At 40.6% G+C, this 27,105-nt stretch overlaps 2 protein-coding genes across 3 annotated transcripts in view; one reads left to right on the top strand and one right to left on the bottom strand.

The window, feature by feature from the left end:
- Nucleotides 1-3,348, bottom strand: part of TRAPPC12 (trafficking protein particle complex subunit 12) — a 74,664-nt gene extending 71,316 nt beyond the window's left edge. Inside the window, exons 1-2 of the mRNA XM_060234401.1 lie at nucleotides 3,103-3,348; nucleotides 2,342-2,406 (exon numbers count right to left, since the gene is read on the bottom strand). The gene's annotated coding sequence lies outside the window, so the exon portion shown is untranslated. The remainder of the gene's footprint in view (nucleotides 1-2,341; nucleotides 2,407-3,102) is intronic.
- EIPR1 (EARP complex and GARP complex interacting protein 1) overlaps nucleotides 3,216-27,105 on the top strand; it is a 91,467-nt gene continuing 67,577 nt past the window's right edge. Inside the window, exons 1-3 of one of the 2 annotated variants that reach the window (XM_060234414.1) lie at nucleotides 3,216-3,534; nucleotides 11,987-12,070; nucleotides 22,791-22,923. In XM_060234414.1, the coding sequence (XP_060090397.1) occupies nucleotides 3,493-3,534; nucleotides 11,987-12,070; nucleotides 22,791-22,923 (259 nt within the window). In that variant the 5' untranslated portion in view covers nucleotides 3,216-3,492. The remainder of the gene's footprint in view (nucleotides 3,535-11,986; nucleotides 12,071-22,790; nucleotides 22,924-27,105) is intronic. The other variant, XM_060234425.1, reaches the window with a different exon arrangement.

The raw sequence follows: 27,105 nt of genomic DNA on the forward strand, positions 1-27,105 counted from the left end.
CAGCTTTTTCACATGCAGACTCAGTGCATCTACTAACCATCTTTTCATTTAAAAATGTGTTAATATGCTTTTCTCACAAGAGAAACAAGGAACTGTCCAGAGCAACAGTCTTCATTGTCCTATTGCTCTGCTTAGTCATTAATACAAATTGACAGGAACCTATGTGATCAGATGTCTACATCATAAAAAAGATGAGCTTCTGAAGAGTTTTGACATTGCCATTAAAGAAGAGAAATCCCATTTTGGCATAGTATTAAAAAGTAAAACAACAAATGATTAGATCCAGAACAGCAGAAACTCCATCAATAGTTGTTCCCCCCCTCTTCCTGCCTCCTTTTAATAGTGTCTGAGATGCTGTTCTGCAAAGTTTTAATCTGTTCATGATTGTTATTTTTCAGATGTGTGCATGGGATATGTTTTTAAACTGGTATAGTATTGGTTTTTTATACTGGTTATGTCAAAATTTAACTTGAGATATTCAGAGTACAAGTTTGTTTTTAAAAAACCAGAAAGAATAATATTTAAATCCAGGACTTTTTTTTCTGGAAAAAAAGGGTGCCAAATTCTCAAGAGGGAAATGAAGAAACAGATGGGTGCCCCTCATGTACTTCTAAACAGTCTTTGAGAATTTTGTTTCCTCAAATTGGTTCTGGAACGCCATTCTGCTGTGTTCCCCCAGAATAAAAGCCCTGTTTATATCGCTTTTAAAAAGGAATGGAACTCTTCACAGCAATTTTAACACAGCAAATGATTGCTTGGGAATAATCCTCCATCATTTATCTTTATTTCCATCTTTCATCTCCTTCCCCATCCTCTGATAGCCACCAGGGATCTTGTGTAGCTGTTCTGCTTCTCCTTTTTCTAAGTCATGAAAGCCTAATATATTCCGATACAAAAAAAGTGATAGAATCCCAGGTATACAGCCCTGCCCTGCGCTTAATACTGAACTTTTAAGAATATTTACTCTGCCTTTTCTCCTCAACAGGGATGCAAAGTGGTTTATCACACAGAGTGGAGCAGGGGACAAATATCTCCACAATAACCACTCTATGAGGTAGATTAGGCTAGACAGTGTGATGGGCCTAAGGTCACTTGGTGAGTTTCTATGGCAGAGTGGGGATCTGAACCTGATTGTTCCATGTCCTAGTTACATTCTAACCACTGTTACTGAGACTCTCCAGTAGGCCATGCTGAAACATCACTAAGCCTAATGAAAATACAGTTTAGATTTTAGTTTTAAAAGATGAATTGTGTATAACTGACATTATTTTTCTACTTGGATATTTGTTGGGGGACAATTCACCCTTCAAAAACTAACAACATTTACATACGAGCATAGACCTTAGCACAAGGGTGCTCTTTAGACGTGGGTTTATTCTAGGCAGCTGAGAATAAAATCTTGATATCAGTGGACAAAGATTGCAATAACTCTGCATACAATAGAGCTGTGTCTCTAACAAGTTTCTGTAAGAAACAAAAGTAGCTGGGGAGGGATGAGTAGGCTCACTTGGATAGACTGCTGATCATTCACAAAGTGACAGGCCTACTGAAGAAATGGGGAATCAAAGAATCAAGGGGTGGAGAGTATCCTTCCTCTTTTCTGTGACAATGTGATTTGCTAACTATCAGCAGTCGACTGTTAACCAGATGATAAAGTTTCAGTTTGAGCCTTCCATAATATTACTAATCCATAGCCTTCATTTAGCATCAGTAGAACATTAGATATTGTCAAGAACATCTAAGAAAAATGCCCCGACTGGACAATGGACAAATGGAGAGTAAAGAACAAGTTGAAAACAAGCGGCTAGTGGATCTAAACGCGAATCTTGAACTACAGGAAATATGTGGCATTCCCCCAATAACCTTTGCATATTTCCCTACATACCTGTTGTTTCTACACAATACTGAGAAAACACAATTTTGCCTGTGCAAGTGCACTTATACTTCTGAAGTCATGTACAAAAACGTGTTTGTGAAAGAAGGGGGGGGAGCAAGACAACCCTCATGGGACTGTTAAGTGAATGAAGTTGCGCAAAGTCAGAATCAACTTTCTTCTTTCATGATCTCTTCCTCACATCAGCAATCAGTATGGTTTCTGTGGTGAAAAGCTGGATGTGCACCAAATCAGCTTCAACAGAAAGGGCTCAGACACTGTGACAGAATGCATAATGCTGAGGGCCTGCTCAATGATGTACTCATGTTTACCTGAAGCACTCAGAGGTTCAGCATCATCAAGGGCAGTTGTGGACAAGAAACAAAATTATTATAAATCATCTTAGTGCTATTTTCAAGGAGGAGGGAGGAGGGGAAATCACGTGAAACTGTGCTAGTGTAGACATACCTTAAATTCAGCTCTGGCAATGCCGCAGTATCCAAGAGCAGTTTATTTCCGCCTTAGTTTCCCATCTGTAAAATTGATGGAATTATTATTTTCCTCCAACTAGGGAAAATAATTTTACACCATGAAAGAACTGTACACAAATTGATAACTTACGTAGAGGGATATAACCTGACATTATTAAGCTACATGCAAATATAACAATATATATTCATCTCCCAGTTCAGATCAACATATAGCTAATACTCAGCCCCTACAAGTCTCCAAACACCCACTTCTGAAAGCACATTTTAAAAAAATAAATACTGCAACGTTTGAGATTGCAAGTGGAGGGTCTTATGATTTACTATCTGTCTCTGGACTGTTCCACTTAGCACTGCATGGGGAGGGAGACAATGACATGACTTAATCTGCTATGATTTTTAAGAAACCACTGAAGTTTTATGTACATAGTAAAACAAACTTATCAGGAAGACGTTTTCCAACCTCCTATTCTCCCTGGCATGCTAGCTTTCTGAATACAAGGAACTCTTCTTTTGGGGTCGTGGTAACACCACCATACAAACCCCTCCCCCCCCTCCCGAATGCGACTTTAAATGTCACAGTCCAGGCACAGATCTTCTTTAACCACTGAATACGTTGCTTGAAAAGTCTAAAGGAACCATCACAAGGCAAACATTAATGCCGGGGATGGTTTAATTAGCATGTGCTAAAAAGACTACCCTAGATCTTAACTCCGCCCCTTATATGGACCCGCACCTCACCTGCTTCTACTGACAGCGGCTGCTGTGACGCCTGCAATAAAGGGCAGGGCAGGAAGGGGGCAAAGAAAAGACAGAGCTGCCAATTTAAGAGGCTTCCAATGGGTGCGCATGCGTGGCGTAGAATTCACGTTCCCTTCGTCTCTTCACATAAAAGCTCGTTGGGCAGCCAAGCTTATCCTTTCCCCTCCCTCGTACGTAATGAACGTCTCTCTTACGTTCCCCGCCGCTTTTTCCCGGAAGCGGAACAAAGACGGAAGCCTAAGTGGGACCTGCGAGGCGTGTTTGACGCTTCGCCTTCTCCCTTGAATGAAGCTTCGGTAATTTTCTTGGCTACGGTGGGAACCGTTCAGGTGTGATTCGCTGAACGGGGGACACGGCGCAGGTGCAGCCATGGAGGATGACGCGCCTGTGATTTATGGGCTGGAATTCCAGGTAAGGGGAATTTATTGGAAGGGGCTGGTTTCATTCTGTAAGTCTAATAGAAGCTTTGGGATTGCTCTTGTTTTATGAAGCCAAATCTGGGTGACTGTACTCTGCTTTGGTTGTGGAATTTATGTTGTAATAGTTCATTATTTCTTTTATTTTTCTGGGTGTTTTTTGTTTATTATGAAATTTTAATATTCAGTGTTGCTGAAGATGAATAGCTGACTTCGTCTGCAGCAACAATATAAAGCAGGAGTTCAATGACACCGACCTTAAAGCTAGGATGACTTAATTTTTTTGATGAGTTCTACTTCAGCACTTTCATAGTGTACATTTTTTGGGGGGGGGGGGGGCGAGAAGGATAGAACAGTGACTTTCAGGTTTGTAATAGTATGTCCAGAAAGACCGAAATGGCCCTCCGTTAGTTTCTGAATGTCCTAAGTTTGGTGTCCAGTTTGTGTTCATCAGTTCTGCTATGCAGCGACTGATTTTTGACCTGTGTAGACAGTAGAAGGGCACTGTTGGCCTGCGATGGCAAATATTACATTGCTTGATCTACAAATGTATGAGCCCATGATGGGTGTAATTGATGTTGTTAGGTCCTGTGCTGTGAAAATACTTTGAACATATGAACATATGAAGCTGCCTTATACTGAATCAGACCCTTGGTCCATCAAAGTCAGTATTGTCTTCTCAGACTGGCAGCGGCTCTCCAGGGTCTCAAGATGAGCCTTCTTGCCTGGACCCTTTTTGGAGATGCCGGGGATTGAACCTGGAACCTTCTGCTTACCAAGCAGATGCTCTACCAATGAGCCACAGTCCCTACTGAATCAGAACTCATTTTAAAAAATGCTACATGCTATCCTGGCTTAAACAGAGAACTGGATTTTCTTATTCAATACTAATAGCTCTAAAGGACCCACTCTTTAGACACTTTAATTGGCTCTTCTTAGTGTGTTAGTAATATGTGGGTCCATATTGCCTTGTACCAATATCAGTTAATTTTCACTTAAACTATTTGCTTATTTACTTGAGCTGCTAAGCTCTCACCATCCGGTATGGTGTGGAGCTGCTGATTCTGCTGATCTATAATGGGATTCAATCCTAATCTTTCTAAATCAGCTCTTTACTTTCCCCCTTACACTTGAAAGACTCATGGTGTAACTCACACCAAGGCTGCAATCACACACTAAATAATCCGCTTTCAATCCACTTTCAGTGCACTTTACAATTGGATTTTATTGTGTGAACTGGCAAAATCAGTTGGAAAGTGCATTGAAAGTGGATTTAGTGTGTGTGACTGCAGTCCAAGATTTGACTCCTCATGCCCCCCTCTTGTAATCTTCCACATAAGCAGGGCCGGTGCTAGGCTTTCTGGCGCCCTAGGCGAATCACTTACTAGCGCTCCCCCCTTATTAAAAATATAGGGAAAATGAAAATGAAGAGCACCAAACTTGAAACTTTTCACATTTTTAATTTACTGTTTTTTAATTTTAATTTTGTTTTTTTAAAAATGTGATATACAAAATTGTGAGAATAAGTGCTTGCTGGCCACACCAGGAAAGAGGGTGGCGGGATAGGATGAGGTGGGAGACCAAGTCGCACATTGGGGAGGGGGGGTGGCTTGGCTTTGTTGAGGGTAGCTTGGTGATGGGAGAGGACAAGGTGACAGCCGTCAGGAGCCAAAGTAACGTGGCTGGGAGGGGGCACCCAGTGGTGCCCCCTAGGCCAGGTGGCACCCTAGGTGACTGCCTACTTTGCCTACTCCTGCACATAAGAATTCCAAATGCAGTTTTCCCTTTTGAAGAAGTGAGCTGTGAGTCGCAAAATCCCCGATTGAAATAATTGTTATAAGTCTTTAAAGTGCCACCAGAGTTTTGTTTTATCTTAAAAGTTAATACAATTTATGCTAGGATAAACATTTTAGCCCTTAGAATGCTGCTGGGCTGTTTTATTCAGTATTCTTTTTAGCAATTTCACTCTATGAATTGGGTTTCGGATACTTGGAATAAATTAACTCCCTTTAAAAGGTTTTGTACCCATGGCGCAGAATGGTGCAAGCTCTCTTCTCACGACCTGAGTTCGATCCCAGCGGAAGCTGGTTTCAGGAAGCCGGCTCCAGGTTGACTCAGCCTTCAATCCTTCCGAGGTTGGTAAAATGAGTACCCAGCTTGCTGGGGGGAAAGTGTAGATGGCTGGGGAAGCCAATGGCAAACCACCCTGTAAAAAGTCTGCAGTGAAAACGTTGTGATGCGATGTCACCCCAGAGTCGGAAATGACTGGTGCTTGCACAGGGGAGTACCTTTACCTTTTTTTTACCTTGTACTAGTTAAATCAGAATGATTATTACTTTCCTATTTCATTGTATTGTTCTGAGTTAGGATGCAGGCTTCACTCAGTGTTGGACAAATCTTGCTTGCTGGTGCCAGAATGAGAATTTTATTTTATTTTTTTATTTTATCAAATTTATATCCTGCCCTTACCTGGTAGGCTCAGAATGAAGCAAGATGACTCCAGTTCTCTTTGTCTTGGGATGAAATTGCATCCTTATGGAATTGCATAGAAATTATGCCCAAGAGGCAGTGATATGGGGTTTCTGGGGAAATTTTCTGATGCAAATATAATTTTTGTAACAAGTTCATGAATCAAGCCAAATACATCATGACCTAGCGCTGGGTTTGGTTGAGGCTTCTTATCCTCAATTTAGCCCATGTAACATGATTGTTTTGAAGGGCAACAGCCCTGACAACTACAGCTAAACATATGTGGGATGGAAATTTTCCCTCACAGAATACTATAGCATTGTAAAATTTTCCTCGCTGCTAGAGATATGAATGGCACCTTTTGTCTCACAAACTTCTGTAATGTGTCTTGTATGCTGGCAGTCAGATGTACCATTATTTTGCCTTGTCCTATCAAATGGGGCTATCAAATGCTTCTAGAAATAGATAAGGTGGTTTGAATTATGCTACTGTCATGGATACATCCAAGTGTATAGGGAAGCAGTTACTGGACTTGACCAAAAGATCATGCAAGATGTTTCTGCACGCCAGAAACAGAGATAGTCTGGCCTGTCAAGCTAGACATTCTAAAGGGAAGTTTAGAACCCAGAGCAGAATAGCCTTGGAGAGGGGCAAGAATCAAAGGCGTAACCAATTATATGCCCCCTTAAAGACCAGAAACAGACCATATCATTGCATTCAATGTGTGGAGACCCAGATGGAGAAGTATCTTGAGAATAGCAAAAATGTCCAGCTTCACAGAACTGAAGATACAGTTCAGAAATGGGGTGAATTTGTTAATGCCCAAAATATATGAACATGTATAAGAAACTTGTAATAACTGTTTTTAAATAGACTTTGTCAAGATAAAAAGTACCAAGAAGGCACCAGATTTTTAGTATAGCATCTAGTGCCTCTCCCCAAAATACCCCCCAAGTTTCAAAACAATTGGACCAGAGGGTCCAATTCTATGAGCCCCAAAAGATGGTGCCCCTATCCTTAATTATTTCCTATGGAAGAAAGGCATTTAAAAAGGTGTGCTGTCCCTTTAAATGTGATGGCCAGAACTCCCTTGGAGTTCAGTTATGCTTGTCACACCCTTGTTCCTGGCTCCACCCCCAAAGTCTCCTGGCTCTGCCCCCAAAGTCCCCGGATTTTTCTTTAATTGGACTTGGCAACCCTACTGCCAATGGCTTTTCTGATGCAGAAAAAACATTTTCTAATTCCTGCTTCTTGAGATCCCTCAACTGGAGATATCAAGAACTGAATCTGGGACTTTCTCTGTATGATATATCTGTGCTACCACAGTGCTCTACCCCCCCCCCTTTTTTTGCTTGAAGATAACCACCTTTAATGTACTAGAACAAACCAGTACTTTGTCTTCTGATGCTGCCCATTTGGTATGCTTCAGCTTTCTTTGTCCCAGTTGAGATATATTCTATTCTGACACCACTGTTGTAGGCATATATATGTCCATAGGCATCTTTATTGTTGACTTTAAATCCTACCAGCTTGACTTCAGACTGAAATTATATAAAAATGAAAGTGCCAAGTTAATAAATCTTTCTTCTTCTGACTCCTGGAATAGGAAAAAAGATGAACAGTTTAGTGCCCATGTTTAAAATTGCAAGAAACAGACATCTTAGCAGAAGCATAAAATGACTTCTTAGATTAGTATTATATGTTTCTCAAATTATCCATGTAGAAGTCTAACACTATCTCGTGACAGTGCTAGCAAGAAAAGGAACATAGATGTTTAAGTCCTTCTATTCTACATTGTCTCCTCTTAGGTTTCTTTCCTTAGTAAGTAGTACTTAACTAACTTCACTCCCAAGTTTGTTTTAATGACTGTTCCAAGTAACTTTAGAAAATGCTTTGTTCTAGTATTAATATGATGCCATTAAGATTTTTCTTTGATGGCGAAATATATATTTTAGTCTGTGTTGGAGTACTATAGTGGGGGCGGGGTAAGTCAACAAGTTGTAGGTTTTGCAGAATATGGAATTTTTTCCCCTGTTAAGTCACAGCTGATTTATGGTGACCCTATAGGGTTTTAAAGGCAAGAGTTGTTCAGAAGTGGTTTGCCATTGCCTGTTTCCTCATCACAACCCTTGTCTTCCTTGGAGGACTCCCATCCAAATACAAGCCAGGGCCAACCTTGCTTAGCTTTTGAGGCCTGATGAGATTGGGCTAACCTGGGTAAAGGCAATGGAGTAATATGTTAACTTTTCTTTTTGAACCATAGGCTCTGGTCTGCACCACATTCGTTTAGTGCAAGTATGTCTAATACATGATTAAGGTATTGCTGTATTTTTGAGTATGTGAAATGCTTTTGAGTATGCTCCTAGCTATACTCTTTTAGTTAAAGTAAATAACAGTTTTGGATTTGAGTCTTGGACGTTGATTTTTGAATGCTCGCTATGCTCTTGTGTGCTTTGATGCACAAGTTGAGCTAATAGCATGATGCTCAAAAATCTGCAAGGATACTAAATTTGTGATGGTTGTCAGCAGACTAGTTAAATTACATAGCATGTCTGCCACTTATCTGACGGCACCAAAATATTCTATGGTGTTAAAAATGCCCTTGTAAGTGGCAATCTCCAATTATATCAGAGTTGGTATGACAGTGAAAGCAAGCATACGGATTCCTTGCTTTCCAGCTTTGCTGTAATTGGTGCATACAGATTAGGAGAAGGCAATTCCTGCCTTAAACTTAAATGACAATTACATTTAAAAATTTGTTTTTTTAAAATCGTGCACCTCTTCTTATACATAGGGGCTTCCAAAGCACTTCATCATATAAACAATTGAAAACAGTGATGAAGAGAGGGGGGCTGACACTGCCCTTTCAGTTGGAGCTGCAGTTGCTGAAGAGGGAGGAGAACCAACTGCCCACTTTCTTCCCTCTTCACTCCAGCCCCCTTAGCGATGCAGCTATTTGTCCCCAAGGGTCATGTGACTCAGGGAACAATTTCTCTGGGAGTCGGATGGGGCTGAAGGAATAAAGAAGAATGCGGGAAGGCTGTACATTCCAGGGATGGATAGCTCAATAGCCATCAGTAGTTCTCAAACTGTGGGACCCAAAATTGAACCACAGCTCCCTTACAGGTAGTTCACAAGGCTGGTGAGGAGGAGAAACAATTTAGAAAGAAGCAATGAAATGAGTATGTGAATGGGTTCCAGAAAGTAAAGTAAACCTACTAGTGGGTCCCATTTCAAATAGCTGGAGGACCGTGGTCTTAAGGACACAATGCCCTTGCATGGAGAATATTAGCCAGGCTCAATAAAGGCTCCCATCCTATGCAAACATGCTCTTGGTTAGTGTAAGAGGACATGAAGAAGAAGGGGCAGGGGTGTTGTGTGAGTTTTCCTTCTCCGAGCCTTCCAAGTTAGCCATGCTTTACTAAGCATATCTACATCATCATCTGATTATAAAGAATGCCTCTGGTGGTAGTAGCATTACCTTTTGTACTCTCCAGGACCTTGCATGTATGTTGCCGGGTATAATTCAAATAGCCTTGCATCCAAGTAAGTTCCACTAAATCTTAAAATATATTTGTGGGATTTGACTAAATAAGATTAGGGGCAGCCTGTTTATCTGTTTGCCAAGAATGTCTACATATCAATGTCTTCGCTTTGAAGGGGAGAGTTGATTTATCATATAATCAGAAAACAGAAAGAGCACCTTAGAAATCATCTTAGTTTTATGCATCCATATAAGGCTGAAGAGCTGTAAATCTCTCCTTCTGAACTGGAACAATTTCCAAGATTTAAATTGGCCACTAAAAGTGTTCAGCAGTCTTAATGTAACTTGCTCTGTACACGAGGTGCCTTAAAGTATCCTCTAAATCCGTCATCTGGGGAAAATAGTAATACGTTAACCAGAACTCAGTTTTAGACAAACTCAGCAACCATGTTTACCTTCACACCTCATGGCAAATAGTACATAGCTTTTGGCAACAACGCAACTGAACTTTTTTGAAAGGATGTGTTTATTTTTTCTGAATATACTAACTTTTTTGCTGTACGTGTTTACATAATTTATGAATGCGTCAACTATTTTAGGATGTATTGAGTGAAAATCCTACTTCTTTACAATTCATTGACTATGTTCTTACTAAAAGGTTGATGTTTTCAATCTATCCATTTCCCTCTCCTTCAGACATCTCTTCTTAATTGTCATGTGTAACTGTTTTGTGTGTAATTCTAGCACTATTAGTTTAATAATATAGACAATATATATATTGCGTGTTTTAAAAGAAGATGTTTAATAGGACTTTTAAAAACCCCCTGTAAATAACAAACAACCCAAACCTAGCCTAATTGCTAGAATGGGCATCAATCGTAAAATCAGTTGAATTATGATTACAGCATCAGTGCAATTCTGAAGCATCTGCAAGAAAGAAGTTCAAAGGGGACTGTTGCACATGTAGCAAGGAAGAGCCTTGGAGCGTGGCCTCAGGCAGGCTCCTTGATCAGCTGCATCCTTCTCAGTAGAGCCAGTTTGGTATTTGAAATGTCTGATGATAAATATTGTTCTTTACAAATATTAAGTATTTTGGACTCCCCAGGTGAACTGCACAAATTGACTGGTAGAATTAATAGGGGAAGCCAGTTGTCCATGTGCCAGGATCTAGATGTTATCATTCGCTGGTAGGAGATGCTTCTGTGATGAGAAGGGCAGAAGAATGTCCCCTCTTTCTGCAAAGTCTGTATTGCTCCCATGCTGTCACCTAGGAGCAGCATGTGGGGGTTGTTGCCTGCCTTGGGAACGAAGAGGAAAGAAAGTTCTGCTCTGTCAAGGGAGCTCTGCTGGCTGTGCTTCAGATCTAGTATTATAGCTGCCATCTTTTCCAGGAAGGCTTTAGATTTTGGAAGGAGGTCAGGGTCATCCCTACTGTGCAGGAAGTACAACTAGTTTTATGTTTTTTGATCTTGCATTTTTGCAGTTATTAGATTGGAAGTGCTGTGTACCACATCACATCAGAACTACAGTGAGTGATGTTGTCAACAAAGCTACTGAATTTCATTTTATTTGCAACAAATTGTGGAGGGATAGATAGCCATGTGAAGCTATGGAGCCTTTGACGGTAGGCAGATGGATTGTGGTATGTGTTCTGTTAAATTGGAACCTGCCTTTTGTCATTTGCATGTATTCTGACAAGGAGATTAACCCTTCATTTTAAAGACTGAAGAAGAAGATGATGATACTGGATTTATATTCAAGCCCTCCACTCCAAAGAGTCTCAGAGCGGCTCACAATCTCCTTTACCTTCCTCCCCCACAACAGACACCCTGTGAGGTGTGTGGGGCTGGAGAGGGCTTTCACAGCAGCTGCCCTTTCAAGGACAACCTCTGCCAGAGCTATGGCTGACCCAAGGCCATGCTAGCAGGTGCAAGTGGAGGAGTGGGGAATCAAACCCGGTTCTCCCATATAAGAATCTGCACACTTAACCACTACACCAAACTGGCTGTCCTTGAAAGGTCCAAGGTAATATTTTTTTCACTATTTCAAGATCCACTGTTCAGAGTTAGGACAGTACTTGCTGTTTGCGTTTTTCTTTGTATAAAAATGTACATGGTGCATGTATTTCGACTAGTTTATCGAGCTCCCTTTATTTGCTCCTTCTACACATTTGTAGAGCGTAGTTATACTTAAAATCTCTGTGTATATTTCCTAAAGATGAGAAATAGATTTCCACAGTTTTTCCTAAGATTACAACTAACACTTGAAGCATAACACATTTGTGGGCCCATCAAAGTACTTTAGGAAGTAGGAGGGGGTAGTGACATGGGAAAAACCAGAATAATCCTTGTAACAAAGAACTTGCATACAAAAATAGTCAAGATACAGATGGATTAAATGTCAAAACACTGTTTTTGGTAACTGCTGTCCTGTATGTACCGAAATAATAAAGTATGTTGGATATGATTGTATTTTTATCATTCTTCCCCTTTAGGCACGAGCTTTAACACCCCAGACAGCAGAAACAGATGCGATACGGTTTTTGGTTGGAACACAGTCTCTTAAATATGATAATCAGGTAAACTTGTATAAAAACTTTATGAAAATAGATTCAGGTTTTTTCCCCTTAAAGCCTTTAGCAGGATAATAGTATTTCTTTGCCAGAATGAATCTAAGTGTAGTGCCATTTTGAAAATATTGGGTGGAATCTTGAACACTGTTCAGTTGTGAAGCTGTATCCACAAAAGAAAGAGGATATCCAAGAAAGAAGAAGGATCCTATCTGTGCTGGTAGCAGCTCATCAGCTGAAGAAGGGTATATTGCTCTGAGGCAGGAATGTGTGTTAATACCTGAAAGTTCAATGGTATCCATCTTTTGAGTCCCATTATCCACCTGTAGCCCCTGGATTTGTAAAAACATCCTGGTGAAGCCACATGACATCCCACTGTGAAACTGGCAGGCTGTCTGTTTTATTTTTTCAGGTGAATCCATATTTAAGGTACTTTGAGTCAGATTTACTTCTTATGGAGTTTTTGTGCTTTTGGAGGAGGGGGTGGTTTTTCTCCAAGGGATACTGGTGCTTGAAGTTGAGCAAGCTTGTTGCCATAATTTTTGAAGTTTATTCTAGCAAAAAAGCATCCATGATTGTACTTTCCCTCTGAATTCTATTCCTTCTTTGTCTTGTTTCCTTTTTATCCTACATTTGTTCATCTTCTTGATCTTTCACTGTTTGCAGTCCTCCTAGTTTTATTCTGTTTCTTTTCCCTTGTTTCTTTGCATTATTTCCATATAGTTGTCCATCAGTTTGGCAACCAATGCATTATTACTTCTAATTATTTATATACTTCACTTGTACCCAACGATTCTCCCTAGCGGTGACCCAAAGTAGCTTACAAGATTTTCTTGTTACCCATTTTATCCCCGTACAACCCTGTGACATAAGTTAGGTGGGGAGAGTGTGACTTGCTGCAGTCACTCAGCAAACTCCCATGAACCTGGGCTTCCCAAATTATTTTCCTATGCTAAAGGGTAATAATTACAAAGGTATTAACCTTTAAGGCCATTCGTGGTCAGGGACCCACATACCTTCGGGACTGCCTCTCCCAATACACCCCCAATAGAACATTAAGATCAGGTACAAAAAGTGTCTTGGTGTTCCCAGACCCAAGGAAGAGCCAACTGTCCTCAACCAGGCCCAGGGCCTTTTCAGCCCAGGCCCCTGCCTGGTGGAACTCTCTACCCAAGAACATCCATGCCCTGCAGGCTCTGTTAGTTTTTTTCAGGGCCTGTAAGGCAGAGATGTTCCACCAGGCCTTTGGCTGAGGACAGTGATGGGAGATTAACTACCTGGTGTTCTCAGGTTTCACAGCCCCACTTCAGAAGTTGGGACGTTTAATTTATCACCATCTGAATTGTTTTAATTAATATGGTGTTTTAATGTTAGCTTTGTATTGATTCAAACTGTATTTTTTAGTGTTTTATCTTGATATGAGCTGCCCTGCATGCAGGGAAGGCCTAAAAGCAATAATAATAATAATAATAAATAACAGATTCACTCATCACCTACATCCATTTTTTCAACTAAGGCATTCTAACAATTTAAGAGGCATGTGTACTTAAGGTTTTATCTAAAAAACAGTGGTAATAGTGACAAGTGAAAAGTATTAATTTTAAACTTGTTCTGAGTTTCTTAAATATAGTAGAATTAGTGGGAAAAAACCTTCCTAAAATTAGACTTGAGGAGGAAAATCACAGGAAAAAACTCCTTTTTTAAAACTAGAAGAATTATAAATTTAGGTTGAAACCAAACAACATTCAACTTCCTGCTAGCATTTAATATAATTTTGCCACCATAAATACCACATGAACCAGTGTGGTGTGGTAGTTAAGAGTATAGGCCTAGCTCTGGGAGATATGGAGTCAAACTCCCCAGTTTCCATGAAACTAGGTAGCTGGCCTGAACCAGTCACACACACAGCTTAACCTACCTCATAGCATTGTTGTGAAAATAAAAAAGAACAAGAAAGGGAAAACCATATATTTTGCTCTGTGCTCCTTAGAGGAAAAACGAGATAATGTACTAGAGAAATTGATGTTATTGGAGACATGGGGCATTGTCAAAGAATGGGATCCCACAGCAGCTAATTGCTCTCCTTTCAAGAGAGATACCATTACATTGCTTATATCCTCACCCCTTCTTCATATCATTTGCTAGCAGGGAAAGACACTTGTGTTGTTATGAATAGAGGGGCTGCTCCATCTCTGGCAGGGAGGGACATGTGATGCTGATTCTTGACAGCATCACTACCTTCCTGACATTGTGTAGATGCACTCTTATAATAGGTGTAGTTCATCTGCATACATGAAGAAAGGTGTGTATGTGCAATTGTGTTGGTGGTGGAGTATGTGCCTTTAAAATATTCTGCACCATTAAGGCTTGTGCAGAGGAGACCTGATTGAGCATAAATCTGACTTTCTCCCAAGACTGCTCAAAACACCCACAGCAATGACTTCTTCCCCTTCTCCCCCCTCCTGTGTACTGACATTAATAATTGAGGTGCAGGGCACTTTCTAGGGGTGTTAATGAGTTGATGGGGTTAATGGCCTTTGGCTGTGCTTGAAGCCATCAGCTCCTCAGTCAGTGATTAAACCCAAGAAGTGTCAGGAGCCTCTGTTGTTATTGCTTAATTTAGCAGACCAAATTTCTATATGGGGCAGGTAATGGTGAATTTTTGAACACTTTTTGGCAGATGGTGGCTTGACATCAGGGTTGCAGTGCCTAACTAAGTTTTAACTTGCAGGCAGGCATGAGCGGAATTCCTTACAGGAGTTTGAAGTGATAAACCATGAAGCCTCCCCTCCAAACCCTCCCCCTCTGCATTCGGCTCATTAAGCAGCAATATGGGAAACATGGTGGAGGGAACTCTGCAGCCTCTTCTGTTTAAATGTTGGCCGTTAAAGTATTTGAGTGTTTCAGTGAATAACCTTTATCTGTGGTGAATGAAGAATAACAATGAAAATATTTGTAATCCTGCGTAGAAGAGAAGGGCGTTATTCTTAAAGGGTTGTGATTTCTGTGGAGGGGGCATAGAATTCCTGCTGAACTGCCAGCAAATCGACACATCTCCTTGCAGATTAATTTTCACATTGTCAAATTCTCTCTGCAAACCAACGATGTAAGCTACTCTCTGTACCTTGAAGCAAGGGAGGGATAAAACATGATCAACTCTTTGCTTCTGTAATAGTTTTCCATTCTTTTATAAATTTTTACCTGCCCTGGTTTTTGTCCCTAATATGCTTGAAAAGTGTTTTCCTTAAGGAAAATTTCAGCAAATTTTCTGTGGATAGTAGAATAGTTTTCTTTTGGAGGTATTAGGTGTAGTTCATCTTGCTTTAGGATTGTGACTTAGGCTAGTTGCCTTTCAGCTCTTTGTTTCTTTTATTCTCTTTCCTCAAAAAACTCAGAGTTAATGCACACGATCCTTTTCCTCTTGCACTACTGCATTGATGTAATACCTGTGCAAAGTAAGGTTTGGGTCTAAACTTACTTGTCCACACTGACTGCTGAACAGAGGTTTGAATTCAGTTATTCCTAATCTCTAGCTACAATAACTCATTTTACACACTCCATATTATAAGAGGAGACCAAGTTCTGTAGTAAAGGGAAGAAAAAGCGCAAGTACATGGTCTTGCAATGCTTCAACCAGTCTTCCAACAATTTTGCCAGCCATAGAAGTTTAGTTTTACGCCATTTAAACTGATCTTGAAATCATAGTCGTTAATTAGAGGCACATCTTAGGCCAAGGGTGTCAAACTCGTTAGTTATGAGGGCTGGATTTGACATAAATGAGACCTTGTTGGGCCAGGCCGTGTATGTTATAAAATGTAATGCCAGGTAGCAGACATATAAGCTGAATAAAGAGTGTGCAGACAAACACGATTTTTTTAAACTTAAAACATTAGCACTCTTGTAATATTTTGTTTTACAGTCTGATAAATGTCATCTCTTGTTATGAATTATTGCATCAAAAACTGCAGACAATGTCTGTGCTGTACTAATCTTGAATATGCTGTTCAAGTGTTGTTCATGTGTGCACACCTATAAGTTGCAAACCAACTTTTGATTTATTGACATTCATTACAAAGATCTCATAGTCAATGCTTTGAGCCTCAGACCCAGAGGAAAATATGAAACAGATGGGCATTGTGAGCTTTTGTGCATAAGTTACTTCATGTGCTGGTCAGGATTATGTGAAGGCACCATGGCACAGACTGAGGGCTATGTTCTTGTCTGCAAAACTATAGTCTTCTCCAGAAAAATAACTACAACTCCTATATGGCAGTGCACGAACAGAGGCAGTCATGTACAATGATTAGTATCAAACTACTATCTGGGAAGTCTAAATTCAAGATCCCCAATCAAAGGAAAATGTGAAAGAAAAATCAATGGAAATTTGCTGGGTAAACCTGGATAAACACACACAGACTCAGCCTAATGCTAGCTTGTTGTTATTTCTCTTCTAAATAGTTCACATACTTTCCTATTGAGAAAGACTGGAGGGCATGAATGCAATGAAAAAGATGAGGGGAACCCAGCTGCACCCATAACAAGCCCAACAAATTTCCCTCCCTCTCTCTGTAGCAAGCAAAAAGTTCATACCTTCAATAAAATGTTGCTAGTCTGAGAAGTAGTCTTTGTATTTCTCCGGATGATGAAGACTTGGCAAAGGAAGCTAGAGTGCTTTCCTTCCTTCCCCCAGGGCATAAGGAGAGGGAGGAGCCTCAGCCAGGAAGGAAGGAAGGCTTGGCTCAGTAGTTCTGCAGGGTGATTAATTGAGTCTGGCCAACTTAATCACCCAGCAGAGCTATAGAACCAGGCTCTTCCATTGGCTGAGACTCCTCCTCCCTTTGGGAAAAGGGAGGGAGAGAGGGAAGGAGCAAAGAAAGACTGCTTTGCTGGCCGACTGATCGCTGGGAAGAAATACAAAATGGCGACCAAACACAGCAGGCAAGGGAGAATGAAGCAGACAACAGCCAGTTGCTGGAGGGTCTGATTGGAGCCCTCTGCGGGCCGGATCCAGCCCACAGGTCACATGTTTTACACCCTTGTCTTACGCATTCCCTCTTGCTCAAAAATAAACATGAGTCTTGTGGCACCTTAAGATCTAACAGCTTTTTAAATTCTAACATCAGATTTTATGGATTAGTACCCACTTCCTTAGTTCCATGTAGTGCATCCTCATTTGGCAGACATATCCTCCATGCACACACACAAGTTATAAGCAGTATAGTTCAAGGACCATAAATACAGGAAGTAAGTAAATATAGAGTTGGATCATCCTAGTGGTATTCTCATATTTCCTATCCCCTCTGGAGCTCTTTCTGACTCCTGAGTGTGAGGAGCTGTGTAGGTTGGATGGCTGCAGGAGGAATGGAGAAGAAAGAAGAGTGGTGCTTGTAAGAGGCAAAAACATTTGCTTCCCTGTCCCCTCCCTGTTACAGCTGTCTGCTCTGTGGAGTGATAACACGAGTCCCTTGCTCCTGGGTATAAACTTTCTGGAGGGAAGGCAGAACAGATCTCAGACTGTCAGTATTTTACTCTGTCAGATCATGGGATCCAAGTAAATATTATATAAAATTCAGAGGTCATCAGGAAAAGTACAAAGATTATTCATAGTCATAGTGTCAAGGTTTTCCATAGCCCAATCTGTATCAGGGAAGAAGATTTCTCATAGGAAAAGGAGCTGTCCATGGTTCTCACGAGGGCTTTTTTGTAGCAGGAACTCCTTTGCATATTAGGCCACACATGCCTGATGTAGCCAGTCCTCCAAGAGCTTACAAGGCTCTTAGTACAGGGCCGACTGTAAGCTCCAGGAGGACTGGCTACATCAGGGGTGTGCAGCCTAATATGCAAAAGGAGTTCCTGCTACATAAAAAAGCCATTGTGGGAACCGTGGACAGCTCTGTCCACTTCCAGAATCGCGACCAGGATCCCAAGAACAGAAGAAGTGGAGAAATGGAGCTGAAGCCTGACCCAGGAAGAGGAATACATGCTTGGTAGCTTGGTGCCTCTTGCACTCTCTCAGGGGGAAGATGTGGATCTTTAGTTCTTTGTAGGATCCTTATATAATTCTGCAGTTGAGCCCCAGCATTTGCTTGTTCACTGTCTCTTAACAATCAGCTTGTGCTTTAGTTTGTATGGTAAGTTACTGCTAAGATCTGGCTCTCAAGGCCTTGCCTGCCTACACTGCAGATCCCTAGCCCTCCAGTTCCTGCCCTGACCATTGGATCCTGCCCTGTTGATTCTTGCCTCCCTGCCCTTGAACCTTGCTGCAAGTATGGTAGATACTGACTGGGGCAAGTACTGATAGGACCATAACATAATTTGCCTTGTTTCGCAATTGTAATAAACACATGTAGAGGTTGAGGAATCCTTTGGTCTTTGTTCAGGTCTCAGCAGATGCATCCAAATATTTGTGAATAATTATTTATTTTATTTGTTTATGTTATTTATAGTCTACCTTTCTCATTGATACTCAAGGCAGATTACACAGTGTAAGTCAATGCGATCAATAGGATGAGACATCTAATAAGCTATGTAATATGACTAGGATTACAGGAATCTCAAAACAAAGTGTAAGTATTAGACATGTAATACTAATTTCTGCATTATTTAACATATAAGTAGAAAATGATGCAGTGAGAGCAAGATAATATGTATTATGCAAAGTTGTATAGTCCATAGTCCTGTTCCCTTTATTCAATTTCTTGAACCACTCAGCTGCTATGTACACACGTGCCATCAAGTCACAACCAATTTATGGCAATCCCAGCAAGGGACTTTAAAGGCAAGTGAGAAGCAGAGGTGGTTTGCCATTGCCTGTCTCTGCAGAGGCTTCCTTGGTGGTCTCTCATCCAAGTACCAACACTGCTTATTATCTGAAATTGGGCTATACTGTGCTGCCTTCCCTCCAAATTATAATATAGCCCTTGAGATATTTTCTTGCTGGTTTCTGAATATTGCTTTTTTTCCTATGTTATTTTTGTGTCCCTTATTCTTTTTCATGGTCTCTGTTCCTTGACATGGGTAGTCCCAAGTGGTTGATGTTTCTACTTCTTGCAATACGGCTGGCTAAGTAGACATGAACTGTAGTTGGCACCTGGGTTTGTTGCAGGGTCTGGTTCTTGGGTTATTGTGAATGGTCTCTGCACTTTTCTTGGTTACATTTGAATGATAAGTAATTATATCACTCCCTGTACTTCTGGCATCTTACGACCTTTGAATCTTGCTGTTTACAACTTCTTTTATGCTTGTATGTCTATAAATATAAATTTTGCCTTTAGGAATCTTTTAACCCATCTCCCTATTTTAGATAAACCTCCAGAGAAGGAATACACTGAGACCTATGTGACCACACCCTAAAATGCACACACAAAGACATGCAACAATAAGTGAACAGCTGTTTTTGAACACCCTCCTTGCCCTTTGGGTGAGATGATATCTCAGACCCCATGAATCCAATGTAGATTGGGGAAAATAGTAAGTCAGGTCATCCAGTTGTTTCTGAAAACGATCTAATTCTCTTTGATTCCCATCCCCCCACCCCATGCCCACCCTGTAAATGCTTGTGTTTCAGTTTTATGTGACCTCAGGAGTTAGCTTAACAAATAGGAGCTCAGTGCATACCAAAGTGTTCACCTTAATGTGTTTTGAGAGGCCAACAAATACGAGGTGGTGAAATGAAAGGGCAAATATCTGAGCAAAATCTGTGTGAATTCAGAAGCAAGTGCCAAAAATGCCTGTTGGCATGTTATGAAGAAAATTTTACCTCAGGAAATGAAAGATTTGAATTCTTTCACTCCATAGGATGTCAGTGACCAACCTGAGAAAGCTCTATTGTGACACCTCATTCTCATTTCACCTTTAGTGCTGTCCATGTCCCCATACCCACAAGGGTATGGAAAATAATAAGAAAATCCCCTGGAAAATATGACATGCGATATTTAATAACACTTGTCCTTAGAGCCTGATGTGGTTCTGAATCATCACACCGGGGAGAAGAAAGCAGCAATGTCTGACTTTGAGGGACCAGAGACAGGGCAGAAGGCTCTTTTGCTTTATATGCCGAATGACCCTCTTTATATGGTCGGTAGGGGCATATAATACATGTTGGAAGAGCAAATTGAATTTTGATTTGTAGCTCACCTTTAGGGAATCAATTTCACTGCCAAGGAGACTACTTCATAATTTCAACACGAGGCTTCCCATTTTTAGAGAAGGCTGGAAGCATATAGATGAAGCAGCCAGCCTGTGCAATCTGCTCTGCGGTGTTTCAGCAAAGATTTTGTTAAAAAAAAACACACTGCTCTGTTCAGGCCAAACCCTGAAAGGGTTTTTTTTTTGTCCCCCCCCCCCCCCCCCATGTTGTAGACATCCTGCTTAGGCAGACATTGTACAACGAGCTTGAGAGAACATCTGTCTCTGGATGCTCTCCTGGCATCCGGCTTGCTTCAGTCATTGTGCTCTTTTATTGTGTAAGCAAACTGGAGATGGAAATGAGTTGTCTCTGGACAACCGATTATATACATGAATCCCATATGATTCTAGCTAGAAAAGTGAGCAGTTGTTTAGGCATCCATGCCCTGTATTTGTTGAGGGCATTGGCCTGGGGAAAAAAATAACACTTTCTCTTCCCCCGCCATTTATTTTTGTTTTTAGCTTGTACTTAGTTTTTAATTTCAGATCAGATTGAATAGAACTGGGATGGGAGTGGGGAGAGGGAGTGAAGCTAATGGGGAAAACCTGGATGGGACTTATGGTTTGAAGAAATTAAAGGGGTGCTAAGTAATATGAAAGTCTGCTGGAAAACATTGTGATGCGATGTCACCCCAGAGTCAGAAATGACTGGTACTCACACAGGGGACTACCTTTTTAAGTAATATGAAAAGAAGAAGAATTTCAGATTTATACCCTGTCTGTCTCTCTGAATCAGAGACTCAGAGTGGCTTACAGTCTCCTATATCTTCTCCCCACCCACAACAGACACCCTGTGAGGTGGGTGGAACTGAGAGGGTTCTCACAGCAGCTGCCCTTTCAAGGACAACCTCTGCCAGAGCTATGGCTAACCCAAGGCCATTCCAGCAGGTACAAGTGGAGGAGTGGGGAATCAAACCTGATTTTCCCAGATAAAAGTCCACGCACTTAACCACTACACCAAACTGGCTCTCACTACACCAAACTTGCTCTGTATAGCATTAACCAAGCTTAGTTAATGCTATACATGTACAGCATGTATAGTACTTGGGGGGTGGGAAGTTTACAGTAGTACTCTGCCCTCTGTTCTGATGCATCTGGATTGCTGACTTTTAGCCCCATTGGATGATGCCTGAGAGATACCTGGGAGACTGACAAAATGAAGTAATCTTCCCAGTGTTTTTAGTATTAGAAGCTAAATGGATATTCTGCAGCAGACGTGTAGCTATGTCCTGTTTGTGTAGCATAGGATGCTGTTTGAGCTTTAGTTTTTCTACTACCACCATATTATGTGGTGCTTAACAACACAAATAGTGGTTTGCTGAGAAGAAATTCCCAATAATTTCAAAGGGTCTTAGTGACAAGTATCATACAACTGTATCTTGGAGAAAGTTTTGTTGTTTTATATAGCTTTCTACATGGGATCTAGGTGGACAGTTTGGACTACATTTGTGGAAAATGTGAGTGTTTCATCAGGATGGAGATTCTATAAATTTTAAATAGACGCTCTCAGTGTGAAATCCATGTTTCTTCATAGGTATTCTGTTATTTTTTGGCTAATTTTTTTTCCTGATGAATTTGGGTATGTGACTGCACATGACTTCCTACATCATGTGCCTTCGGGGTCAGTGTCCTGATTTGGTGATCGCATTGGGCAGGTATTGATAAGGAAGAGCACAAATCAAGATTTGGTTGCATCCTGGTTTGTAGGAAAGAAAGCAAACTGTAGTTTGCTATTTGGGCTGAATGACAAGCTACGATTTGCTGATAAAGTAGATGCCTTTTGTTAACAGGCTTTAGCCAAAGAGGAGTAAAGGGCAGAGTGTATCAGTCCAAAGGTCATCCAGGCTCATTCTCCACAAAAGCAGCTCAGATCAATGCTAGATGGCATAAAATGGCAAAGGACACTTACTCAAACCTATCACTATTCAAGAGTGGTGTTGTGGTTAAGCAGTGGACTCTAATCTGGAGAACTGGCTTTGATTCCCCTCTCCTTCCATGAAGCCTGCTGGGTGATCTTGGGCCAGTCACAATTCTCTCAGAACTCTCTCAGCCAGACCTACTTCACAAGGTGGGGAGATAAGGGGAAGGCAATTGTAAGCTGCTTTAAGATTTCTTAAGGTAGAGAAGAGCATGTTATAAATACCTCCTGTTATTACTAGGACACAAGGCGCTTTGAACTCAATGAGACTTTTCTCTCTGATCAAGCATACAATGAATTGTGCTGTTGAAACACCCCTTACTAAGGTGGTGGCAATGGAGTGAGTGAAACTCAAGCAGCATCCGGTGCTACAGTAATGGGCCACGGCCAGAATCTCCATCCAGTCTCTGATATTGCATATTGTTGTTGGAAGATGGGAGAGTTTTGTCAGCCTGCTGCATGTTTTATCATTACGTCTCAATCTTGCTGCTACTTCAGCAATTAAAACTCTACCAGTATGGGCGGGAGAGGTAAAGCCCACACTTTGTTTTGCACAGTTGTCATTTATTATTAAGACTGTCTTGAACATATAATGTTGTAACGGGCTTTTAATTGTATTTTTAGATTCACATCATAGATTTTGACGATGAAAATAACATTATAAACAAAAATGTTCTTCTCCATCAAGTCGGTGAAATCTGGCACATAAGTGCTAGTCCAGCTGATAAAGGGGTCCTTGCAACCTGCTACAACAAAAGTAAGTTGAAGAGTTCTGTTCTGATTATTTACATACCAAATGATAATGTATATGCCACAGGAGAATGGTCTTGTGTGTATGAACCCTTCTGATACTTTAAATTAAACAGTCTGTTGGAGTATTACTTTATAAAAAATGCAGTTTGTGACAGAATTGCCAAATACCATCTCTTAGCACCGTCCCCCCATGTATCAAACTCACTCATGCTTGCAGGACAGGAAAACTCAATGGAGCCTTTAGTATTTTTCTCCTTGCCAGCCATTAGGTGGAATCGTGGCATCCAGCTGCCCTACTCAGTCTGTGTGAACTACTTCTGGTGCATGTGTGTACACCTGGGCAAGAGTGGCCAGCTGGGGGAATTGGAGGACTCTGTTGGTTCCATCAGTAAGCCTCACCCTAAGTGCTTATGCTTAGATTGTGTCACAGCTAGAGATGGACAGGCCTGGGGAGAGGAAGAAAAACTTTCCCCAGTTTTGCCAGTGGGAAAACACTGGAAAAGTTTGCAGTGCTGAAAGAACTCTATTGCAATAATTTGCAATAATTTAAGACTCAAAAATCCAGAGCATGAAAAAGTCTGAAGACTTTTTGGGAGCATGTTATGTTGTTAAAGCAGTGGAGTAAGTTTCAACTTGATAGGAAAGTTAGTAGGCCCCTTGCAAGGACAGGAAAGTGAAATTGTAACAGGTGATGAAGAGAGGGCAGAACTGCTCAATTCCTACTTTTCCTCAGTATTCTCTTGTGAGAAAAAAGGTGCCCAACATGATGAAAACAGAACACATGACGAGGGAAGGGAGTTGCAGCCTGGGATCAGCATTGGGATAGTACATAAGCACCTCAGGGTCAGATGAACTGCATCCAAGGGTACTAAGTGAACTAATGGATGTAATTTCTGAGCCTTTGTCCGTTACTTTTGAGAATTCTTGGAGAACAGTGAGGTGGCAGAAGACTGAAGACAGGCAAAGGTTGTCCCCATCTTCAAGAAGGGGAAAAAGGAGGATCCGAGTAACTACAGACCCATCAGCTTGACGTCTATACCTGGAAATGTTTTAGAACAAATAATCAAACAGTCAATCATTGAGCATTTAGAAAAGATGGGTATGATTACTAAGAGCCAGCATGGGTTTTTCAAAAACAAGTTATGTCAGACTAACATGATCTTTTTTGAGAAACTGACTACCTTGCTGGATCGGGGGAATGCTGTAGACATAGTTTATCTTGATTTCAATAAGGCTTTTGATAAGGTTCCACATACTATCCATGTTGACAAGTTGGTAAAATGTGGTTTGGATCCTATTACTGTTAGGTTGATCTGTAACTGGTTGAAAAATCACACGCAAAGAGTGCTGGTTAATCGTTCCTCATCCTCTTGGCGACAAGTGAAGTACCTCAAGGATCTGTCCTGAAAACATTTAATATCTTTGTAAATGATTTGGATGAAGGAATAGAGGGAATGCTTATTAAATTTGCAGATGATACTAAATTGGGAGGAGTAGCAAATACTGTAGAAGGCAGAGTTAGAATACAGAATGATCTTTACAGGCTGGAAAACTGGGCTAAAACAAAAAATGAATGTTAACAGGGATAAATGTAAAGTTCTACATATAGGTAGGAAAAATCCAATGCACCGTTATAGTATGGGGAAGACTTGTCTTGGAAGTAGTATGTGTGAAAAGGATCTAGGGGTCTTAGTAGACTGTAACACTGAACGTGAGTCAGCAGCGTGCTGCAGTAGCTTAAAAGGCCAATGCAGTTTGAGGCTATATCAACAGAAGTATACCATCCAAATCAAGTGAAATGATGGTATTGCTTTCCTCTGCTTTGATTAGATAGAGTATTGTGTTAAGTTTTGGGCGGCACAATTTAAGAAAGATATAGACAAGCTGGAACACATCCAGAGGAGGGCAACGAAAATCATGAGGGGTTTGCCTGGAGACTAAGTCCTGTGAGGAAAGTCTGAAAGAGCTGGGTATGTTTTGCCTGGAGAAGAGATGACTTGAGAGGTGGTATGATCACCATCTTCAACTACGTGAAGGACTGTCATGTAGAGGAAGGTGCAGACTTGTTGTCTTTGACCCCAGAACGCCAGACCAGAACCAACAGGTTGAAATTAAACCAGAAGAGTTTTCAATTGAACTTTAGGAAGAACTTCCGGACAGAATGGTTCTTCAGTAGAACAGGCTTCCTTGGGAGGTGGTGGGCTCTCCTTCTTTGGAGAGATGGCCATCTGATAGCAGTGCTGATCAGAGGCTTGATGGCCATCTGACAGCAGTGCTGATCCTGTGAACTTAGGCGGAGGTATTTGTGAATTTCCTGCATTGTGCAGGGGGTTGGATGACCCTGGAGGTCCCTTCGAACTCTATGATTCTATTGCATAGAACTAAAATTTCTGAAAATCTTGAGCTTTCTCGGGGGTGGGGGGAGGGGAATGCTGTTTTCATGATTTCTGGAAATGTTACATTCTTAGGAACAACTTATGTTTTGGATGAGTTGGATGGTTGCTGATTTTGTGTTTGTTGTTGCAATTGAGGGTCCTTTCAGCATCTGTAGTTGTCTTAGTGTGTCCAAGGAGGATTCTGGAAAGCTCTGTTCAAGTCCTGACTCTTACATGAAACTCCCTGGGTGACCTTTGACTAGTTAATCACACTCAACTTGATCTACCTCACAGGGTTGATTTAAAGATAAAATGGAGCTTGTGGAAAGCTTTGTTCACCACCCTTTGGAGGAAGGGCAAGATGAAAATGCATAGAAGCTGAGTTTATTTTTTATTTTTTAATAAAGCAATTTTATTGGTAACATATGCTAATAAATCTATATCTTACAACTTTAAAAAAAATTATCTACCCCATATATTACTTTCCACCCACCCCTCCCCCCGTTACTTGACCCCCACCAGTGTTATTTACTTAAAAAAAACAAATATTAAAGGTACCCTTAACTATTAAAACAAAAATTTATATTCTTCTTTTTAAAACTTAACCATTATCAAAAATTGTCCAGTGTCCTTTTATTTTCCACTCTTTTTCTACATATCTTCTAAACTTTTTCCACTCCGTCTTAAAAACTTCTAAATCATAGTCTCTTAATATTCTTGTTAATTTGTCCATTTAACTCCATGTCATAACTTTTATAATCCAATCCCATTTCTCTGGTATTTTTTCTTGCTTCCACAACTGCGCATACAATGTCCTAGCAGCTGAAAGCAAGTATCAGATTAAAGTTCTATCTTCTTTTAGAAATGTTTCCATTTGTAATCCCAATAAGAAAGTCTCTGCAACTTTAATTACTTCATATCCCAATATCTTAGAAATTCCTTAAAAAAAAATTCTTGTTGAATCATTAGCCAGTACTGTTTTGCTCTTTCACAAGTCCACCACATATGGTAGAAAGAACCTTCATGCTTTTTACATTCCAACATCTGTCTGGCATCTTGTTATTCATCTTTGCTAATTTTTTAGGAGTCATATACCATTTATACATCATCTTAAATCAATTTTCTTTAATACTTTGACATGTTGAGAGTTTCATAGAGTTCTTCCACAGATATTCCCAAGATTCCATCTTTTTTTCTTTATTTACATTAATTGCCCATTTGATCATTTGAGATTTCATTACTTCATCTTCTGTAGACCATTGTAGAAGTAATTTATATACTTTTGAAATTAATTTATCATTGTCTCCGAGCAGAACTTTTTCCATTTCTGTTTGCTGTTTCCTTATTCCTTCAGTTTTAATATTATTCTCCACCAAGCTCTTTATTTGTTGCATTTGAAACCAATCATATTTATGAAGAAGCTGAGTTTATTTTTTAATCTCCTAGTTGTGTGGTCCAGAGCACACGTTTCCAATGTGAAGCTATATTCTTAACATGTACAAATCTGATGTGTGGGGGAGGGAACCTATGGGCCTAAAAAGATGTTATACAAGGAGATCTGTGGCTTGATTGCAAATTCAGGTGAATATTCGGATGTGTGGGCAGAACATGAATTAAAACACCCACAAGAAGCAAACCAGACAGCGGCCTCAGATCAGGAGTTGTCACTATGTCAGCAAACCCTTGCTCCTTCTTGGCCACGCAACACTATTAAGTTTCTTTACACACCAAGCTGTGTTCTGTTATTATTGAGGAAAATTAATTTATGATCTGTTTAAGCTAACTTTGGCATCCTTGTCTGTTGTTTGTGA

The sequence above is a fragment of the Heteronotia binoei genome, chromosome 1 (genome assembly GCF_032191835.1).
Source record: "Heteronotia binoei isolate CCM8104 ecotype False Entrance Well chromosome 1, APGP_CSIRO_Hbin_v1, whole genome shotgun sequence".
In the NCBI taxonomy this organism is placed as follows: Eukaryota; Metazoa; Chordata; class Lepidosauria; order Squamata; family Gekkonidae; genus Heteronotia; species Heteronotia binoei.